This window comes from Anoplophora glabripennis, unplaced genomic scaffold (assembly GCF_000390285.2).
Source record: "Anoplophora glabripennis isolate ALB-LARVAE unplaced genomic scaffold, Agla_2.0 scaffold17, whole genome shotgun sequence".
NCBI classification, from domain to species: Eukaryota; Metazoa; Arthropoda; class Insecta; order Coleoptera; family Cerambycidae; genus Anoplophora; species Anoplophora glabripennis.
This window is the reverse complement of record NW_019416231.1, coordinates 306,419-327,030: the sequence shown is the minus strand read 5'-3', so window position 1 is coordinate 327,030 and position 20,612 is coordinate 306,419. Positions and strand designations below refer to the sequence as shown.

Here is a 20,612-nt window from a genome sequence, read left to right as displayed (position 1 = left end):
CAATGTTGCCTGTTGTTACTTTTAAAACAACTGAAACTAATGCAGTGCCAGAAAGAAACTGCAGTGGAAAACAACAATTTGTTACTATTTTCGTAAAGCACTGTGTTTAGTCTGTGAATCTCAGGGTCATTGACCTCTGACATTAACCTTGTTTAGGTGTGTTACATAATGTCGACCCACCTGATGTGATATGACAAGGCTCTAAGTGGAATATATCCTGCAAATAAGATTTTAGACCTGTTGCCAAAAAACGTTTTAAATTTCTAAGACAGAAAAATGACACTGTCAAAAACCCTGTGTAACAAATTTATTAAATATATTATAAAAAATTTATATCACAGTAAAAAATAATATAGGAAATGTTGCTGTACACCAAACGTAGATATACAAGATAAACGATTAACAATAACACCTACTACAACCATCACGTCTTATTTCCGATATATCCTCCTCCACTTTAAATAGAGAGTATTTCATTTGATATGAAAGAAAATTATAATAAACAAACACCAACTTAAATTATTTCAAACCCTTCTTTCTGTCCCCATCATCGTTGTGAGAATTACAACCGTCGGGTTTTTCGCTACTACCAGACGGACCAGGCAAGTTCTGGTAAGCGGCGTTCCCTCTACTGGAGCTGCTATAAGCGTACGTCAAAGCGGTGGTGGTGTCTTTAGCGGTATGGAAAGCCAAATGTTTAGGTTTTAACATCTTGGCGTCGTGGCTTATTGTGTAGACGTTGCCTATCGTCGACAAAGAGGTCCCTGTTAATGTAGCAGCTGGGACCCCATATCTAAAATATATATTTTCTTTAATTTTCACCCAGAATTACCCACGGTAATGTCATGTTCAAAACCGATTCCCATTTAATTCAAATATTCTTTCGACTGTCAAAGATATTTTAGCCAATCAGTGAACTTTATTTAGTATCGGTTCTAGTTGACATAAAAACAACATAATTTTTTGACAGCAGTTCCACTTTGGGTGGTTCGTTGCTGTCGTTTGCTGATTTTTATTTAGCGCCAGACTACTTTAAGGTCAAACGAGACAGAACCAAGCCTACTTTACCAAGAAAGTCCCTAGACTGACCAAATTCATCGATCGATTGTTCAAATTCGAACAAAACGTTTACAATTCGTTTATTACTTACTTGTGTTCGACGATTTTAACGGTGTTGTTTTTGAGATTACTGGCCAGAATTCCAGCGGAGGTATGGAGGCCTCGGTACACCGTAGAAAAACCCTCCACCGCCCCAGCGGCTACCGTTAAAATACCTTCCATTTTATCGGAAGCCTCCTGTTCGGACATTTTAAAACCAGTTGTCAGCAGTTTCGTCCCTTGCTTTTGGATGTGCGGGGCCAAGAACTGACCCAGACGCATCGTGGCGGTGCCCACTTTCTCCGCTAAAATGTGTCGGAAACTTAAGTGTTTATCTTCATCGTTAAATTTCTGTGACGTTATGAAAAAACGTTTATGAATCAAGAACATAGAATTTGACAACAATGCATGCTACGACCTCAATTTGTTCCACAATTTTTCGCCCGTCCATTTATTTATAATTACGTTCAAAATAAGGAGCTAGTACATTGAATCGTATTGTATGAGTATCGTAATATTAAGAAAAAAATACAAAAATATCGATTAATGAACTCACCAATGAATCCCGTCACTTGCGCAGCTTTATTCGTAGCCGTCTCGGCTATCTGCACACCTTTCGACAACTTTTCAGGTATCTGCGTGGGTTGTTCAGACGGTTTCATATTATTTATTATCTTGGGAGTGCTGCTGTCGAAGAATTCGCTAGCCTTTTGCGCTCCCTTTATCAATCCCTGGGATAAATACCAGGCACCTGTACAAGATTCCAGTTAGTTTAGTATTAAACGTTATCACACAGAAAGTATACCGTTTACTATGCCGTTGGAGATTCTAGAACTTATATGTGCGGCGTGCTGTGCCCTACGCCTTCTCTCTGCTTCTATGCCTTCTTCAGTGGCCTGGGAAATAATTCCGTGCAATATATTCTCTAATATGTCGAATACGTCTTTATCTGCATCGGAAGGTAAGATAATTCCTACCGAAGAACCTAAGAAAGTAAGATTTAGGAATTTGGTAAAGTAAATTTCGGTACAAAACATACCCGGAATGTCTGCATGGACATTGGGAAGGATGAAAGCGCCGTAATCTGTACGATAGCAAGGTGACACTCCGGGAATTAATGGGTAAACCCACGCACCTATCTGTAGAATCGCCTTAGGAGTGTTTGGTTCTTCCCCTAATTTTTAATAAAGTCACTTTGTCATACATAAATAAAAACATTTAATCTTACCTTCTACCAGGGATATTTTGAGGGTTTCCGGCAGCTGCGTGGACAAAACTTCCCCATTAGGAGAGATAAAGTAAAGCCTAACGTTATCGTGTGTATATATAATCTCTTCAGATATACTCTGATTGGTACTAACACTCAGATCGCGTAATGCAGTGGCTAGGTCTCTGTAAGTCATCGATCGTTCTTCATCTGATGAAACAGATGCTACAGCCTCCTCATATGAAGGTGGATCTTCAGGAGGTACTTCGGGAACAAAAGTAGACGATCTCTGAATAGAACTAATACGAGTGAGTACCTCAGCTCTAGTTTTTTTAATCTTTTGAATCATAACAGTGGCTTTCTCCCATGTTATATCGGGATTATCTGGACATTGGACTTGTATGGAAAGAGCTTCGTCTATCAGTCTAATGCCTTCCTTATACTTCTCAATAGCCTAGGAAAAGAAAGCATCTTGTAGTGAAAAAGTGTCCAAAATATTATACCCACCTCGTTTGGTTTTTCTCGTTCCTCTAATGTTATAGCTTGATCTATTGCTAAAAATGCTGCATCGTGGTTATTCTTTATTTCACTGTAGGTCTTCGCCCAAAGGCGATCCGAGTAACTTGCGTTACCCATATCTCTTGAATCAGACATTAAGTTAGGTTATAGATTAGATACGTAGTTTTTGTGTAAAGATTACTGACGAGTTGTATTTGACTTTTTATTTTTAATTACGTATTTACACTTTGAAAGCTATTCTGAGGCACAATTTTCACGTCAGGTACAAAGGTTAATTCCTCCCGATTCAAGTCTTCACATCACTCTTCTACTATGAGTGCTATGTCATATTACATTATCATCAACATAGACGACATAGTAATTTAAAATTATTTTTCACAAATACTATTTGATCCGACTGAATGGCCATAAAGTAATAAATAAAACTGTCGCTTATTCTCTTGATTTATCGAATTTCTACATTTTGTTTTAATTTTTCGAAAACTGTTTTATTTCATAAATTCCAAAACAACATTTGAATTTCCCCGCGTTTCACGCATTTTCTAGAAAACTCATCCATTGGTCGACTACTGCTCCCCCAATCGTCCTGTGTCAAAATCTATCAGTTCGATAATTGCCGCAGTCTTTTTTCTTGTATTCGGCACGTGAAGTTGAAAGAATTAAATTTGGAAAAATTCAAACAAGTTGTAGAAAATGTTGTCCGCTGCACGAGCTTTAAGTAGAAAGGCTCTCGATTGTTCCAGAGTTAATTTCGATATTACTGGAAAGCGAAATTTCTCGCAGCTATTAAATAACGTAAGTTCTACGACGTGCTTTAATTTCCTCATTTTTATTTTTTTTTTGTATATTTTCCATATATGTAACGCTTTTCATTGTATTATGTAACAGTTGGGGGGCATATATTATTTTCTGTCTAATCTGGTAGAAATTTTATAACAATTGTGTAAATTGTAGCTGGTGAGAAGTGTGGTTAGAATACCCGGTTTGCCCTTGATAAGAATTGCACAATCGCCTTGTTAAGAGCGTAACGTTTTTTCTGTTATTTTCTAGAAACCCTCGTACTTGTACTCCCCACATCCCAAATATGACAGCCAGTTCCGAAATAAGTAAGTTAATTACTTGCTTGGTAGATCAACAGATTTTTAAATGTTACACTTTTTAGATCCGAAGGTGTCAAAGGTGCCGTTATCGGTATCGATTTGGGCACCACAAACTCCTGTGTGGCCGTTATGGAGGGCAAACAGGCGAAGGTAATTGAAAATTCAGAAGGGTCCCGAACGACTCCCTCTGTGGTTGCCTTTACCAAGGATGGGGAACGCCTGGTTGGTATGCCCGCAAAACGTCAAGCCGTCACAAATTCCGCAAACACCTTCTATGCCACAAAACGTTTGATCGGTAGGAGATTCGAGGATCCGGAAGTTAAAAAAGATATGTAGGTCTATTAAAAACATTCATAATTTAAAAAGCTGATTTGTGGTTCTTACAGGAATAACATTTCATACAAAATCGTGAAAGCTTCCAATGGTGACGCTTGGGTTCAGGCTACCGATGGAAAGATGTACTCGCCCAGTCAGATCGGCGCTTTCGTTTTGGTTAAAATGAAGGAAACAGCGGAGGCTTATCTTGGCACGAAGGTTAAAAATGCCGTTATTACCGTACCGGCTTATTTCAACGATTCGCAACGCCAGGCTACTAAAGATGCTGGCCAGATCGCTGGATTGAACGTGTTGAGAGTTATCAACGAGCCTACCGCCGCTGCTTTGGCTTACGGCATGGATAAAACTGAAGACAAAATGTAAGTCAGTGCATATATAAAATACTTATAGCGTTCGTCCAGTTAACACGGGTAATACAGGGTGTTTCATTGGTTTTTCTTGTACATGGAACTAACAGATTCTTGGAGTCAAAATAAGATAATTTACCTTCAAAATTGCTTCGTTTCACCACTTAATCGGCAAAATTTAAATTTTTTTTCATATACCTCTAAAACGCTTTGTCCGAATTACATAAAATTTTTTATATGAATGTTTTATAATTTGTAATACCCAATTTTTTTTAATAATACAAAGCATTCTTTTAGAATTATTTTTTTAACAAATTTGACTCGCTGTAGCGTCTGAACATCTCTTATTTATACTTCTGTGTATATAATCCTGCATATGTAAAATTTTCAAAGTAAAAATTTCCTCGCAGCATTGCCGTTTACGACTTGGGTGGTGGCACTTTCGATATCTCCATCTTGGAAATTCAGAAGGGCGTATTCGAGGTGAAATCGACCAACGGCGACACCTTCTTGGGAGGTGAAGACTTCGACAACGTCCTAGTGAATTTCCTTGTATCCGAATTTAAGAAAGAGCAGGGTATCGACATCACGAGAGACCCCATGGCGATGCAGCGTCTCAAAGAAGCCGCCGAGAAGGCAAAGTGCGAACTGAGCTCTTCGTTACAAACCGACATTAACCTGCCTTACTTGACGATGGACGCCTCCGGTCCAAAACACATGAATCTGAAGTTGTCGAGGTCCAAATTCGAGAGCTTGGTGGGAGACCACATCAAGAGAACGATCCAGCCCTGCCAGAAAGCATTAAAAGACGCCGAAGTGGGGAAATCTGACGTGGGAGAGGTGCTTTTGGTTGGAGGCATGACCAGGATGCCGAAAGTGCAGAGCACCGTACAGGACATCTTCGGGAAACAGCCGAGTCGTGCCGTAAACCCGGATGAAGCCGTAGCCGTCGGCGCTGCCGTTCAAGGAGGCGTCTTAGCGGGAGACGTCACCGACGTCCTCCTACTGGACGTCACCCCGTTGTCTCTCGGTATCGAAACTCTAGGGGGCGTCTTTACGAGACTCATCAACAGGAACACCACCATCCCCACGAAGAAGAGCCAAGTCTTTTCGACGGCCGCCGACGGACAGACCCAGGTGGAGATTAAAGTACATCAGGGCGAGCGCGAAATGGCGGGTGATAACAAACTGCTTGGACAATTCTCCCTGGTGGGCATCCCGCCGGCGCCAAGAGGAGTGCCTCAGATCGAGGTTACGTTCGACATCGACGCCAACGGCATCGTACACGTCTCCGCCAGGGACAAGGGCACTGGAAAGGAACAGCAGATAATCATCCAGTCGTCGGGAGGTCTGAGCAAAGACGAGATCGAGAATATGGTCAAGAACGCCGAGCAGTACGCGCAGCAAGATAAGGTCAAGAAGGATAGGGTGGAGGCTATCAATCAAGCCGAGGGAATCGTCCACGATACTGAGTCGAAGATGGAGGAGTACAAGGATCAGCTGCCCAAGGAGGAGTGTGACAAGTTGAAGGAGGAGATCGCCAAGGTTAGAGAGTTCTTGACCAAGAAGGACGAGGCCGATCCCGAGGAGATCCGCAAGGCCACCACAACGTTGCAGCAGTCTTCGCTTAAGTTGTTCGAAATGGCGTACAAAAAGGTAAGAAATTTTTTTTTAAATACGCTTTGTCAATTTATAGGGATCAAAAATGCAACTAAATGATATATTTTCCTTTTTTTATTTTTATTTTTTTGTAAACAATGTGGAAAAACCCAAAAATATTAATTTTGTGATGTCGCAACTTTAGACGTTTGAAACACCAATGTCAAAAAATCAGTTCAATGTTGTCTCGCATTCTTAAAAATTTTTAATTAATTGTGGCTGATCATCACTTTCGTTATTTGAGTTTTCTGGTTCCAAACCAGTTTCATGAAATAAGGGGTGTGGAGAAAAAGTAAAAAAATACCACAAGTTCAGGTCAAAATAAGAAAAAAGGTGCTAAAATAAAATGCTAAGAACATGATCGAAAATCATTTTAGACTTGGCATAAAAATGTTATATTTCTGGAAAATGGCATGAGGCAAATTGTTAATTTCTATAATGTTAAAAAGTTGTTCAAAACGATCATTTTTTAACAAAATTAAATTTGCAGTTTGAATTTTTGAAGAGAAAATGTAACAAGTAGGTTTGAATCAAGGCTTTCACTTGAACTTGAACTTTTTCACGTCAAATTTTTTCTGTACCCAAAATTTCATTTTGATGTTTGTCTGATATCGTTCAGAAAATATTTAGAGAACATTTTTCATTTTTAACACGTATGTTTTGAAAATGAGGACATTAGGGACTAGTGTTTATACTGGATGTCCCATGTTAATGTACCAGGCCACATAAATTTTTAATTCGACCTATAAAAAAAATATTTCAAAGTTATCAGGTTTCAAGGGGGTCAAATTATGGTGACCTTGAAGTCAATTATCAAGGCCATTTCAAGGTCGACCTTGATTTTTTTAAATGGAACCCGTATTTATTCCAGATTCACATTCTGCGGGAAAAAATACGTAACTTTTGTATGAAACTTTTTTCGTTCTCTCGCTATAGTAGGATCATATTCGATGCAAAATAATAAATCACAGCCTGTCAAGGCATCCAGTGTCATACTTTTTTAAAGGTTTTAGAAATTGAATAATTTCGTTATACATTATGAAGGGACGAAGGGATCAGTTCACGTCTGGCACCCTTGTTCCTACAAAAATTCCTTTATTCTCATAAACTATTTATTTTAAATGTAATTTATTATAAATCCAATTTGTTTTTTAAATTCCNGTATGTTTTGAAAATGAGGACATTAGGGACTAGTGTTTATACTGGATGTCCCATTTTAATGTACCAGGCCACATAAATTTTTAATTCGACCTATAAAAAAAATATTTCAAACATATTTAATATATATTTATCAGGTTTCGATGGGGTCAAATTATGGTGACCTTGAAGTCAATTATCAAGGCCATTTCAAGGTCGACCTTGATTTTTTTAAATGAAAACCTGTATTTTTTATTGCAGATTCACATTCTGCGGGAAAAAATACGTAACTTTTGTATGAAACTTTTTTCCTTCTCTCGCTATAGTAGGATCATATTCGATGCAAAGTAATAAATTATTGCCTGTCAAGGGATCCAGTGTCATACTTTTTTAAGGGTTTTAGAAATTGAATAATTTCGTTATACATTATGAAATGACGAAGGGATCAGTTCATGTCTGGCACCCTTGTTCCTACAAAAATTCCTTTATTCTCATAAACTATTTATTTTAAATGTAATTTATTATAAATCCAATTTGTTTTTTAAATTCCACATATGTACTACATTTTACCTCTGTACGCGCCACTGTTGTTTACTTGTTCTTTGGAGGTGCTCTCTGATTTACTATCAAGTTTGCCAGATTAGTATTTGGCGTATAACCGACCACTTTGTACACTCGATGCACCTGGGTGACTACAGCTACTGCTAGAACACAATGCATATGATGCGGTATTTCAGATTTTACATTCAATTTCATTTTAAATTTGAAATGGTTCATCTTATGCCTCCTAAAAATGATTTTTGCTCTACTTTGCATCGAATATGATCCTACTATAGAGTGCGCTATACTTTTACTGTTCCAATTTAATTCTCAGGCTAATATCTCGAGAAATAAGCAGGATGGTGAAAAATATTTCCAACAAAAGTTGACAAGGTTTCGGGGGGATCAAATTACCGAGACCTTAAAATTAACCTTAGTCAATTATAAGGTTATTTCAAGGTCAACCTTTATTTTTTAAATAGGAACCCATGTTTTTATTACAGGAAGCCTTTTCAAGAAAAATGTTTTATACAAAAGTTACGTATTTTTTCCCGCAGAATACTAATCTGCAATAAAAAATATGGGTTTCCATTTAAAAAATCGAGGTGGCGACCTCAATTGACTAAGGTTAATTTCAAGGTCACCATAATTTGACCCCCTCGAAACCTGATAACTTCTGTTCGAAATATTTTTTTATAAAACTCGAATTAAGCGGCGGGGTACATTAAAATGGGACGCCCTGTATGTGATACTAAATTTTGTACGAGAAAAATGTTTTATGCTGTAACACTCGGTATGAGACGGTTTTCCGGTTGCATTGCAGATGGCGGCAGACAGAGAAAGCGCCAGCGGTAGCGGCCAGGACCAGCAGCAGCAGCAGGGCGAGGAATCCAAAGAAAAGAAGGAAGGTCAGAATTAAGTTAGCGCGACCGACCAACGTCGACCGTACAAACATTTTTAGTGTAAAATATGTGATGAAATCATGTTCTGAAGGTGCCACTTTATTACGATGAAATACACCTTCGCCAACATAGGTTTTCCAATGAAAAATTGCAGATTGTGTTTATGTGCAATTTGGGTTTGGGAAATTACAAATTCAAATCGGAGACTGACTGCGGTGTGTGTGTTGAATGATGGATGTCGTTACGGAGTTTGTATTAGTTCCACTGTTTTTTTTTAATAGTTGTAACTGTTTTTATCTCAATGTGTTATGAATTTCTGCTAATTAGTACAATATATTTCATATAAAATGTGTTTTCCTTTTTTTTTCTTATCATCATCGTCAAAAATGTTGAATTACGTTAAATCATCCGTTAAACCCCTGTTGATGTGCCGCCCATGGAAATAATTTCTTAAGAATACTCACAACAGGCACTTCTAATAAAAATGTTCAAAAGATGCTAAATAAAATGCGTCTGTGAGTATACTTGTCTCGTTGCTCATGAATTATGTTTGTGGCATTGTTGACTTGCATCAAACTGTTTTGTGATAACCACAACCAAGGGATAAATCAAGGGATAAATAGTCAAACTTTGTCAATTGTAACATGACGTAAAGCAGTGCCTCCCTTAGCCAATAACAGACCCTGTGCCATGAATTGTATAGGATCAACGCAATTATGTTACACTATTCTTCAGGAGTAAAAGTTGCCATTGTTCCACTTTTGCATCACAATCTTATTTAACACATTCGTACTTGCTAGCCGAGTCTTTATATTAACCTGACAAGAAAATATATGGTAGCGGCAAAAATACTTGATAAGTGGCTCTATGGCGAGTCTCAATTCGAATATCGAATACTTTAAAAGCATAATATTTTGAAGGATATAATAAAAAATTAATGAAATGAAATTTCGGGGTGGCTTTTCTATTCGGCTGCTTAATTATTACCCGTTTCCAAGAAATCACTGATAATGCTGAAGGTACATACAGTGTGTCGCAAATTGTTGTTCAAAGAATGCTGGAGCAGATTCTACATCCAAAAATGCGAAAAAATTGTTATAAACGTAGGTCCGCGAATACTTCGTTTTTGAAACAAAAATAAAATGTTTCGTTATTGATATTTTCTAAATTTTTCATTGGAAATTGTTTTTTGGGTAATTTATTTCTCTATACAGGGTGTCCCACCGGGAACAGCGTCGATCGATATCTAGAAAGGTACTGCTCCGAAAAATTTGAAAATTTGGCAACATGGCAATATCCCTGGAGAGAACACAACTAAAATATCTAGAACTCTTCAGCACTACCGGTTATACCGGAAGTTGACACCAACTTCGTTATTTTAAATGGGACACCCTATATATTATTGCCTTTTCGGAATCTACGTGAAATTTGAGGGTCACTTTATTAAATATTCCTAGGAGTTACAGATTTTGAGATATTAATTTTTAAAGAAAAGATTCGACAGATGCAACAGTCTGCGGAGATGCTAGTAACTCTTTACATGAGCGTGATATCAAGCCGATTTTTGGTACCTGTAATGCTAAATTATGGTATACCAACAAATTAAAAGATTTAATACTAGGTGTTTCATTTTTGCGGTTACATTTTGATAACTTCAAACAGCTATAACTTTGTTAACTTAAATGGTACCTTGTATTTTTTTACTTAGTCACATGCAGATTGAAATTTCCTTTCAAGCCATATACTCATTGTTAGGGTTGCCGTTGCTACTTTTAGAGATATTTGCAATTTTCTATTTTTTGGGCACTTTTTCGCGTATCGGACCTGTTGTCCAGTTGGCCTTGACCACACCAAAAAACAATTGAAATAATATGACATTTGTCAAGTTAGTTGTCAAATTATTATTGTGTGAATAGTTTTTGCTGAAAATTTAAATAAAAATGACTGGGAAATTATACTAATGAGGATTATTTTAATTTGTTTGTTATTTATGGACAAAGTAATTCCAAGAACGTGTAGAGAATCTGCTGCTTTGTTCCATAAATAACAAACAAATTAAAATAATCCTCATAAGTATGATTTAAACGATCCCCAGGTATTTTTATTTAAATATTCAGCAAAAACCATTACAGACAACGATAATTTGACAAATGTCAAGTTATTTTAATTGTTTTGGAGTGTTTCTGGCCAATTTGACAACAGGTCCGATACAAGCAAAAAATGTCCAATAGTCCATAGAAAATTGCAAATATATCAAAAAATAGTAACGGCAACCCTAACAATGTTTATATGACTTGAAAGGAAATTTCAATCTGCATGCGACTCAGTAAAAAAATACAGAGTGTTCCATTTAAGTTAACAAAGTTATAGCTGTTTGAAGTTATCAAAGTGTAACCGCAAAAATGAAACACCTAGTATTAAATCTTTTAATTTGTTGGTATACCATAATTTAGCATTACAGGTACCAAAAATCGGCTTGATATCACGCTCCTGTAAAGAGTTACTAGCATCTCCGCGGACCGTTGCATCTGTCAAATCTTTTCTTTAAAAATTAATATCTCAAAATCTATAACTCCTAGGTATAGGGAATATTTAATAAAGTGGCCCTCAAATTTCACGTAGAATTCGAAAAAGCAATATAGGCAATATATTTTTTTCATATTTTTGGATGTAGAATCTGCTCTAAAATTCTCTGACCAACATTTTGCAACACCCTGTATAAGCTTACGAGAAACTATTAAATATAAACCTAAAAGTACTTTTGACTTACCTTTTTCTCAACTTTTATCAATAATTAACACCTGCAATTTTTGGACTATTAAAATATCCCACTTCTGATATTGGTAAGGTTCAAACTGAATTAAAATGTTAATTGTTCAAAATTTACATTTAAGTTGATAATTCTAAATGAACAATGCACCATCTTACAGAGAAAACAATAAGTTAATAAACAACGAAGCTCATATCCAAGAAACTTGTTAAATCACAGCGTGGTAATGAGTGTAAGCAGGGTTGGTAGCGACTTGGAAAGTCGTGAAGTCAGAAACTTCATTATTTTTCATAAAAAACAGGGAATAGTGACCGCCTAGCCGGGTGTCTTGGCCGATGGATTTCAATCGGCCGAGGTAAGCATCACGGACACAGGCTGGAACTTGGATGGATGACCTAAGGCAGGCTCGGGGACGTGGCTGTGGCAGCCTATCAGAGACCTGGGTCGCTCGACACCTGCCGCCTGTGTGTGGTCCCCGGGTATAAAAAAGATTATGGAGTCCAATTTAAAAAGTTTAATGCGTAAACACCAATTAGTATGTAAAAATGAACTACAAGTGACCTGGATTTTTTTTTAAACCGCAAAACCTGGAAAAGTCGTGGAATTCTATATTACTCCTGATGAGCTATGAACCCTGGTAAGGAAATTAAACAAGACAGTGCCGTTTTGAGTTTATATTACACGCAAAAATATAAATAAATCCAATTGTAAATGCAAACAAATATATTAAATACTACAGTTACAATATGTACATCATTTTTAATTTATATAAAGATAATTAGTACCTTTTCACTGAATTTTTAAAAAATCATATAGATGAAAAGTACAGTCACTCGCTTAATAGTAAAAAAGAACATCCATACACAGTTTTTAGGATAGGTTTATCACAAAAGCTTTCATAAGTACTCCAGTAAATCTAAATGTACCAGTATAAACTACATTTGGCAGAAACTGTTTAAATTATACAACAAATCGCCCAAAAAACGAAAATGGAAACATGATGGAGTGAATCGGAAAATGTCTTTGCACGATTCGTTGGCAAAAAATTTCTCTACTAAAATACTGTCGGTACTACAGAACTGCGAAAAGCAATGTCTACTCGGATCACTTATTAACACGATTAGATTTTTTTTTAACCTTCAAGGGAAACAAGGCTCATACATATATATATAAAAAAAGCATCGACCTAAACCAGTTAGGTCAACAGCGAATATATAACTCTTTCGTGGGTGAAAAAACAAAACATCGATATTCCTATTAAAAAGTTTTATAAACAATAATTTAACAAATAGGTACTGTATGGTGAATTTCTCCTTACACTAAATTATAAAAGATCTAATGCAGCAACGGCAAGAAAACGAAACTGCGGTGCGCTTGCCCACATTGCACTTAAGTCGTGATAGGAACCTGTAAACGTCCGCGGTATAATATTTTTTATAAAGTTATCCTAAAAAAAGTTGAAATTTTCTAACTGTACACGGGATTCCGTCAACCTTTTCGGGCAAGCCCACCGCAACTATTTTCCCCTCACTTATAATGATTATACCTCTAAAAACAAACGACAACAGAGTGTCTCGCATCCACAACACTGAAGATAACTTCGGACTAACCTAGCTTTCGGGATAAACGGAAATTTTGCCCTTTCTTTCCTTACAATTACCAATACGTCGTAGAATTGTTATTTCATTAAGTTTTCGGGTAGCGCGTCGAAGTAGCTGAGAAATCGGTAACCATTTTTTCACACTGTGAATTTCAAACACTCTGTATACATCTTTACCTCTCTCTTATTTGCTTTAATGACGCAAACGGTTTCCCATCTCAACGCTTCATAGAACTAAAGATATATACGTTTAAATTACTAATTTTTTTTTTGTCATGGAAATAAAACGGGAGGGGGAAGGGGGAGGGGGGATTCTCTCGTGTTCATCACAAAAATAACTCATTTCGTCAAGCTTCAGAAATACCAACCGGATCGACGTGACGTCCTCGTTGATCGGTACTCCTAAAGGCGTCTAAATAAAGTCCTATAATCGTTCAGGGACATCCATGGGATGCAGATCTGAATTTATGCATATATAATTATATATATTTTTTTATTTGTCTGTACAACCATAGTCAATATTTAACGGTTTCACTCAAATGTTGAAAATGCTGAAAAAATACGGTCCCGTTAAAGGATATTTTTGAAATGTGAGAGGCAAGTTACTAAACCCCATTTTAACATACACTTTGCATCGAAATTAACGCTTCACTAAAAATTCCAACATTTATTCTTCAATATCCGTTCTATTCAAAAACAGATATTAATTTTTCCTTGACCAATGTCGTTTCGTACTAAATTAGATTGTCAAACCATATTGCCCGTTTTATTCCAGCAAATTCGTTACTGGATTATTATTATTATTAAACTGTCCAACCTTCCACATCTTTTTTTAACAATCTTTAAATACGAGATCAAGACGAGTTTATATATGAGACCAAACTTTCCATTTAAATATGAGATCAGTTATAAAATATTTTTAAAATTATAAAAATAGGTAGATAGAACCAAGTAAAATGTTTTCAGTCGACAAGGGAGGCAGATTAGTGGTTTCTAAGTCCCATAATTAATTTTATTTATTATTGTGAGTGCTATCTTTCAATTTTTAGAATAAACCGTTATGTTTGCATTTAACTGTGTATCTCAATTAATAGCAGAGATAATAATCAATTAAAAGACAAATTGGTCAGAAAACTTTGGACTATGGTCTGATTCAAGTAGACATTTGCTGTATTTATAACAATCTTTAAATATGAGATCAAGGTGAGTTTAAATATAAGGTCAAACTTTCCATTTAAATATGAGATCAGTTAGAAAATATTTTTAAAATTATAAAAATAGGTAGGTAGAACCACGTAAAACGTTTTCAGTCGTGAAGGGAGGCAGACTGGTGGTTTCTAGGTCCCATAACTAATTTTATTTATTATAACGAGCGCTATCTTCCTTCAATTTTTAGAATAAACAGTTACATTTTCATTTAACTGTGTATCTCAATTAATAGCAGAGATAATCGATTAAAAAACAAATTGGTAAGAAAACTTTGGACTATGGTCTGATTCAAGACATTTCCTACTTTTATAACAATTTTAAGTATGAGATCAAGGTGAGTTTAAATATGAGGTCAAACTTTCCATTTAAATATGAGATCGGTTATAAAATATTTTTAAAATTATAAAAACATTTAGATAAAACTAAACTAAAATGTTTTCAGTCGTCAAGTGAGGCAAATTGGTGGTTTCTAAGTACCATAACTAGTTTTATTTATTATTCTGAGTGCTATCTACCTTCAATTTTTAGAATAAACCTCTACGTTTTTATTTAACTGTATCTCAATTAATAGTAGAGATAATCAATTAAAACACAAATTGGTAAAAAAAACTGGACTGATTCAAGTAAACATTTGCTATTTTTATAACACTCTTTAAATATGAGATCAAGGCGAGTTTAAATATGAGGTCAAACTTTCCATTTAAATATGAGATCAGTTATAAAATATTTTTAAAATTATAAAAATAGGTAGATAAAACCAAAGTAAAATGTTTTCAGTCGTCGAGGAAGGCACATTGGTGGTTTCCAAGTCCCATAACTAGTTTTATTCATTATGAGTGCTAGCTTTCTTCAATTTTTAGAATACACCGCTACGTTTTCATTTAACTGTGTATCTCATTAACAGCAGAGATGATCAATTATAAAACAAATTGGTCCGAAAACTTTGGACTATGGTCTGATTCAAGTAGACATTTACTATTTTTATAACAATAACAATCTTTAAATACGAGATCAAAGCGAGTTTAAATATGAGGTCAAACTTTTCATTTAAATATGAGATCATTTATAAATTTTTACTAATGGTATCGTGAAAACATTTTTAATGGTGCATTAATTTGATGCGAAATGTATTCATATAAAACGAGTAACTGTATTTCCAAGAAAATAAAATTTCAGCAAAAACTCCCAAATTATTTTTCTTCCGATTTGTACTTTCTTTGACTGTCAAGATCAGCTGGGCTGATTGCAATTACTACAGAAAGTTGAAGATTGACGTCGACTGTACTTACGTGATGGAGATCGGGTTGCGCCGTTGCCAGACGAACTGTTCTTCGTCTCTGGAATAGAGCTGAGGAAGTCCCAGATGAGTATCGTGTCATCGTGGGAGCTGCTCACTATCTGGAACTCGTCGAACTGTAATCGAAATACGCGTCCCGTATGTTCCTGCAACAGTTTAAGAGACATTTCTATAATTCTTTAGTAGTTCACTTTGGTAAATCTTACGGGCAGAACGGGAGGAGTCCTCGAATTTGTAAAACGAGAAAGTTAAAAGTGCGATACTTCAAGAAACTTACCACTAAAGTCCTTAGGCACAGAGAACTGGTCGGAGCCCTAGGATCTAGGGCGGCCACTAAATCCCAAACCTTAATCTTGCCATCGTAAGCTCCGCTCACGATGCGCTTTGCGTCAAATCTTATACACCTAACTAGCTCCTCGTGCCCCTCTAGAACCCTAAGGCAGGCTCCGCATTCTATGTCCCATAATCTACAAATTAAATGCGAGATCATAGTTAGTTTAAATACGAGATCAGGCACGCGATTTTTTTAAAATAAGCACAAATATTTTAGTAGTGGCACTTACCGTATGGTATTGTCAGAACTGCCGCTGACGACCAGTCTGTCCCTGTACTGCAAACAAGCTATGCCCCGTTTATGTCCGTTCAAGGTACGCACAAACTCACACGTCGAAGTGTTCCACACTTTAATAGTCCTATCGCCCGACGCGGACACTATATACTTCTCATCAAAGTCCACCACATTCACAGCCGCCCGGTGCCCCACCAGCACTCGACGCAGGGTAATCTCGGTCTGCGACGTCATGTCCCACACGGCTATGGATCGATCCTAAAAAAAAAAAACCAGAACCACTGTTATCAAAATACAGCAATTAATTCAACCTCAAACTTGCCTTCGAACAAGTCACCATCATTCCATTATTAAATCTAAGATGCAAGACGGCCTCGCAGTGGTGGATCAGCGTGTTGGCCATCTCCCCGGTGTTCACATTCCATACGCGGACGGTGGAGTCGCTGGAACCGCTTATTATAACCTTGTCGTCATATTGCAAGCACAACACGGAGCCCGTGTGGCCGATGAGGACCTTGGTGCACTGTAACGTACTCCTGTCCCATATCTTGATCGTGTTGTCTCTCAGACCAGAAACGATCTTCTGGTCGTCATACTGCAAACAGTAGACGCCTTTGCTGTTCTCCGAGCGGCAGTTGATACGTTGGAGAACGTGCTCGCCGTTGCGCCAGTTGGATTCGATGCTGTCAATATCTCGGATAATCTTCGGATACAGGGACCGGTAGAAGCCATGTGGGCGATGGTTTTCACCTGGTCGCGGTTTGAACAGGTACTGAATCCTATGAAAAACACATTTTTCACAGAAAAAAATTAAATATGAGTCTAAATGCTAATTTAAACATGAGATCAAACCAAGTAATACATAAAAATTTGAACATTATGAATATAATGGACACTTACCACAGTCGTCTTTCCGCCAATCCCCGCCACAACGAGTCCGTTCTCACCTTCCTTTCTATCAACTTTTTCCATAGCATACCTTCTGAGATCACTCGAAACCATTCTTTACAAACTAACTCTGCATTTCTCAGGCTGTCGGCATCCAAATACGACAATATATTCTCGGCTACATGGTCAAGACCCTTCTCTGAAAATAAAACACTTGTAATAATCGGTCGAAAAAATACTGGTGGGTACTTAATTGTTTGAATCGTACTAACTTGGTAATAAAGAAATAAAGTCTCTTTGTAGCATCGGTTTGAGGAAGGAGTTGATGTGGCCGTGCTGGTAGTGGCACATTCTGGCTAGAAGATTCTCCACGAATTCCACTTGGTCCGTTTCGCTCCATCTTTCGAAATATTTCAGACATGCTTCTCTCTCCGTGTTGAAGGTGGCCGAAGGCTCTTTCTTCCTTGCCGTGTCGTATGGTGGCAAAATCGTCATTGGGTACTGAAAACAAAATTAACCTGTTTTATGACGTACTTTAAATACGAGACCAAAGTGAGTGATATGAGGAATATATAAATACTAAATATACTTATAGAATGTACAAATACATGCAAAAAATGTGTTTTAAACATGAGACATTTCTTAAACTTTTGATTTAAATATGAGATCAGAAATAAAATTTTATTAAAATTACAAAATCAAGTGGAAAACTAGAATAAAAGTAAAATAGGGATAACATTTTTAAATATTTAGATATGAGATCAGTAAGAAGTGAAATTATTTTAAATATGAGATCAAAATAGCTTATACAGCAATTATACAATGTACTGATACTGATAATAAGTTGTATAGTTGACTAGATAGATTATCAATTATTCCCTTTTAATCAGTAGTCTACATATGTCCAAATGATATTTAAAATAATATGTTATACAAAATAATAATTCAGGGTCCGCCACCATTCATAATTTAAATAGGTAAGGTTAGACTACTGTTCCTTCACGTTTTTGTGAGTCACTCAAAGCAGGACGTACCAGACGATAACCAACAGCTTTTGCTGCAAAGTTGATAATCAACTGAAATGTAAGTCGTACGCAACAAATGCCTTAAAAATAGTTAGCTTAAGATATAGACATAGGAATGCAAGTAAACTTTAACTTGAATGCGCACCCAAATCAAGGTAAACACATATTAGATTAATGCACGTAAATAGTTATAATGGTAAGTGACATCCAGAACCATTTGAAACCGATACCTTTCCAGATAAGACACCACCAATTTTTTTTACATATCAATTAGGATATTCATTCTTTTACAACTACCTTTTAGGTCTACAAACATCTAATTAACTTGGTCAATGTTAGACACAGCGCCTGCTCGACTTACCAATTAGTACTACCAGGGACTTACCCGTATATTGTTATTACGATAACGAACACAAATTCTATAACAATCACAACAGCGCGCAAGGATTATTTTCGAATTTATTACTCATAAAACGACAAAGAACCGATCCGTCGGCGTCAAGAGGATGACTTGCAAACGTTACTGTAAGTTTCAGTCCCAATAGAAACGCGGTAAGCGATATAGAAATTACACGGCGACTAGATTTGTTTCAGCAAAAGAGAAAGAGGATTTCGATCGTGAATCACACGGCACTTTGGATCGCGCCGCACGGAATATATTACCCGAGTCGGATTGCGGCAATATGTATGGGAAAACAGAGGCGCATCGGAACATATGAAGGTTCGCCTCGGCACAAGGCGAGAATCTTTTCTGAGGGACCTGGTAAAGGATGGTAAAAATACGAATATGACAGTTGCGGTCGTAGCGGTACGCCGCGACGATCAGATGTATAAATGGGACGAATAAGTTGTCGAAATATGCCTGTGAACGTAGTGCATAACGGTACGATTTCATAGAAGTACTGATTGAACAGGGTGTCCCAGAATTGGACGCCAGAAACACGTGTTTGGATATTTCTGTCAGTGCTTTCAATTCCTGATTGTATTTCTAAGAAAAAATACTTCTTTTACAGAGTATAATGCCGAGGTAAACATGTGAACAAATAATTTAACATCGCTTTTGAAGTTCATGAAAAAATGTTGTTTTTTTATATTGATATTATTCATTAATACAGTTCAGGAGTTTCTCATGAATTACATAATTCAGCAATTTATTCTTACTGGAATTAATTTTACACTTGAAACAAAAATAGCTGCTACCAGGGTGTGAATACAATACGGTATGCCTATACGCGTGTGATGACGTCACTTAAGAGAAAGACACTGTCGTCGTTTTTCTAATAATCCAAAGCCGTTGTGGCCTAAACATTTTCACACCTTTTAAACACGAGCTACTATTTGATTAGACTACGAATGTTTGCAGTCAAGTAGGGGCTGCTGCACTTTTTAACCACATGTTCTAAAAATACAATAATATTAGTTACTCCGAAATAAAGTAAAAAAAAAATCCAATACAATTAAGGTATTTTTTTCGCGCGAAAATAATCGTTTTACCTCATTAATTGAGACCATGTCGGCTGTCTTGCAGTTTGGGACGCCCCGTACAACTTCAATTGGAAATTTCGATCATACGCCGTGTGACACACAAATTTTATCGCAAGTGCGACGACGTGATCAGCCACTGAAGGTTCCCGAACGCTTACGCGTACTTTACTAGTAATTTGATAGCACGTTATTAGTCGATATTCTGGTAATCGATTCGTTACCTTATCAGCGTACACCGTGGTAATTACGGTTTTTTTCCTGGCATGTTACTCCAGATAAGACTGAAATTAATTCTTGACGTACCCGTCACGATTAATTTTAGCGCCTGCAAATACTAGCTCAGAATATTTGTACTTACGATGTACAATCGTTTCATTTTATTTTTTTTTCTATTTTTTTCCGTACACTCCCTTTGTATATTGCTGTTTTGAGTCCACCTTATGCTCGTATACCTTGGGCTTAGATTCTGCAACCGACAATGCCGGAGAGCGTTTGTTGGTCAGGTTGGTCAAATCACAGTCCGTAAAAGATACGGTCGCCGCATCGTCATAGTTATGTCTGGACTCAGTTATTGAAAATAGTAAAGTATATATTTAAAAAGAAGAACGAAAACAAAATGAACATCGTTCTGAAGCCCGAAAACAAACGGAGAAGTCAAATATCTGATTTGAAGTTGAGTTTATTTTGAAAATCGAGCTCGACAACGCGTCGCCAATATTTATTTTCTTTCGACAGTTTCTGAAATCATATCGAATTTCGCTCTCTGTGCAGGTACTCGTCTGACCGCACCGCATGGCCTATACCCTCTTGCACTTACGAAATTTGATTGTATGGTAAGTTGTTGCAAAGTGAAACTACGTAGCGACGGTCGGCGGTTTCGCAATTTTTTTGTCCTTAACACTCGGTGAGCAGTCTTTTTATAAGC

The 20,612-nt window shown here is 36.8% G+C and overlaps 3 protein-coding genes across 7 annotated transcripts in view; 1 reads left to right on the top strand and 2 right to left on the bottom strand.

The window, feature by feature from the left end:
* Positions 1–292: 292 nt before the first annotated feature.
* Positions 293–3,142, bottom strand: LOC108917786 (protein spartin). The gene is made up of 7 exons (XM_018724541.2): positions 2,813–3,142; positions 2,327–2,759; positions 2,138–2,272; positions 1,904–2,083; positions 1,655–1,849; positions 1,151–1,403; positions 293–793 (listed from the first exon to the last, which is right to left on the bottom strand). The coding sequence occupies exons 1-7, from the start codon at positions 2,957–2,959 to the stop codon at positions 520–522; spliced, it is 1,617 nt and encodes a 538-aa protein (XP_018580057.1). The 5' UTR covers positions 2,960–3,142; the 3' UTR covers positions 293–519.
* A 290-nt stretch (positions 3,143–3,432) lies between these two features.
* On the top strand, positions 3,433–9,197 carry LOC108917872 (heat shock 70 kDa protein cognate 5). Its single transcript, XM_018724660.1, has 6 exons — positions 3,433–3,619; positions 3,875–3,930; positions 3,987–4,256; positions 4,311–4,619; positions 5,018–6,263; positions 8,767–9,197. Exons 1-6 carry the CDS (start codon positions 3,518–3,520, stop codon positions 8,860–8,862), a joined length of 2,079 nt encoding a protein of 692 aa, XP_018580176.1. The 5' UTR covers positions 3,433–3,517; the 3' UTR covers positions 8,863–9,197.
* A 4,280-nt stretch (positions 9,198–13,477) lies between these two features.
* LOC108917882 (beta-TrCP) overlaps positions 13,478–20,612 on the bottom strand; it is a 31,817-nt gene continuing 24,682 nt past the window's right edge. For 2 of the 5 annotated variants that reach the window (XM_018724677.1, XM_023455117.1), the window contains exons 2-8: positions 17,450–17,678; positions 17,190–17,376; positions 16,612–17,068; positions 16,285–16,547; positions 15,999–16,188; positions 15,714–15,867; positions 13,478–13,766 (exon numbers count right to left, since the gene is read on the bottom strand). In XM_018724677.1, the coding sequence (XP_018580193.1) occupies positions 13,747–13,766; positions 15,714–15,867; positions 15,999–16,188; positions 16,285–16,547; positions 16,612–17,068; positions 17,190–17,376; positions 17,450–17,678 (1,500 nt within the window). In that variant the 3' untranslated portion in view covers positions 13,478–13,746. Of the gene's footprint in view, positions 13,767–15,713; positions 15,874–15,998; positions 16,189–16,284; positions 16,548–16,611; positions 17,069–17,189; positions 17,377–17,449; positions 17,679–18,587; positions 18,762–20,612 lie in introns of those variants that run through there. The other 3 variants (XM_023455109.1, XM_018724673.1, XM_018724674.1) reach the window with 3 other exon arrangements.

What these genes read in the sequence shown, in the direction of transcription:
- LOC108917872 (XM_018724660.1), top strand. Translation starts at nt 3,518, where the DNA reads ATGTTGTCCGCTGCACGAGCTTTAAGTAGAAAGGCTCTCGATTGTTCC. An exon ending in TCTCGCAGCTATTAAATAAC is followed by an intron (nt 3,620 to 3,874) that starts GTAAGTTCTACG and finishes GTTATTTTCTAG; the next exon opens with AAACCCTCGTACTTGTACTC. An exon ending in GATAAAACTGAAGACAAAAT is followed by an intron (nt 4,620 to 5,017) that starts GTAAGTCAGTGC and finishes ATTTCCTCGCAG; the next exon opens with CATTGCCGTTTACGACTTGG.
- LOC108917786 (XM_018724541.2), bottom strand. Translation starts at nt 2,959, where the DNA reads ATGTCTGATTCAAGAGATATGGGTAACGCAAGTTACTCGGATCGCCTT. An exon ending in AACGAGAAAAACCAAACGAG is followed by an intron (nt 2,760 to 2,812) that starts GTGGGTATAATA and finishes TTCTTTTCCTAG; the next exon opens with GCTATTGAGAAGTATAAGGA. An exon ending in TGTCCATGCAGACATTCCGG is followed by an intron (nt 2,084 to 2,137) that starts GTATGTTTTGTA and finishes TTACTTTCTTAG; the next exon opens with GTTCTTCGGTAGGAATTATC.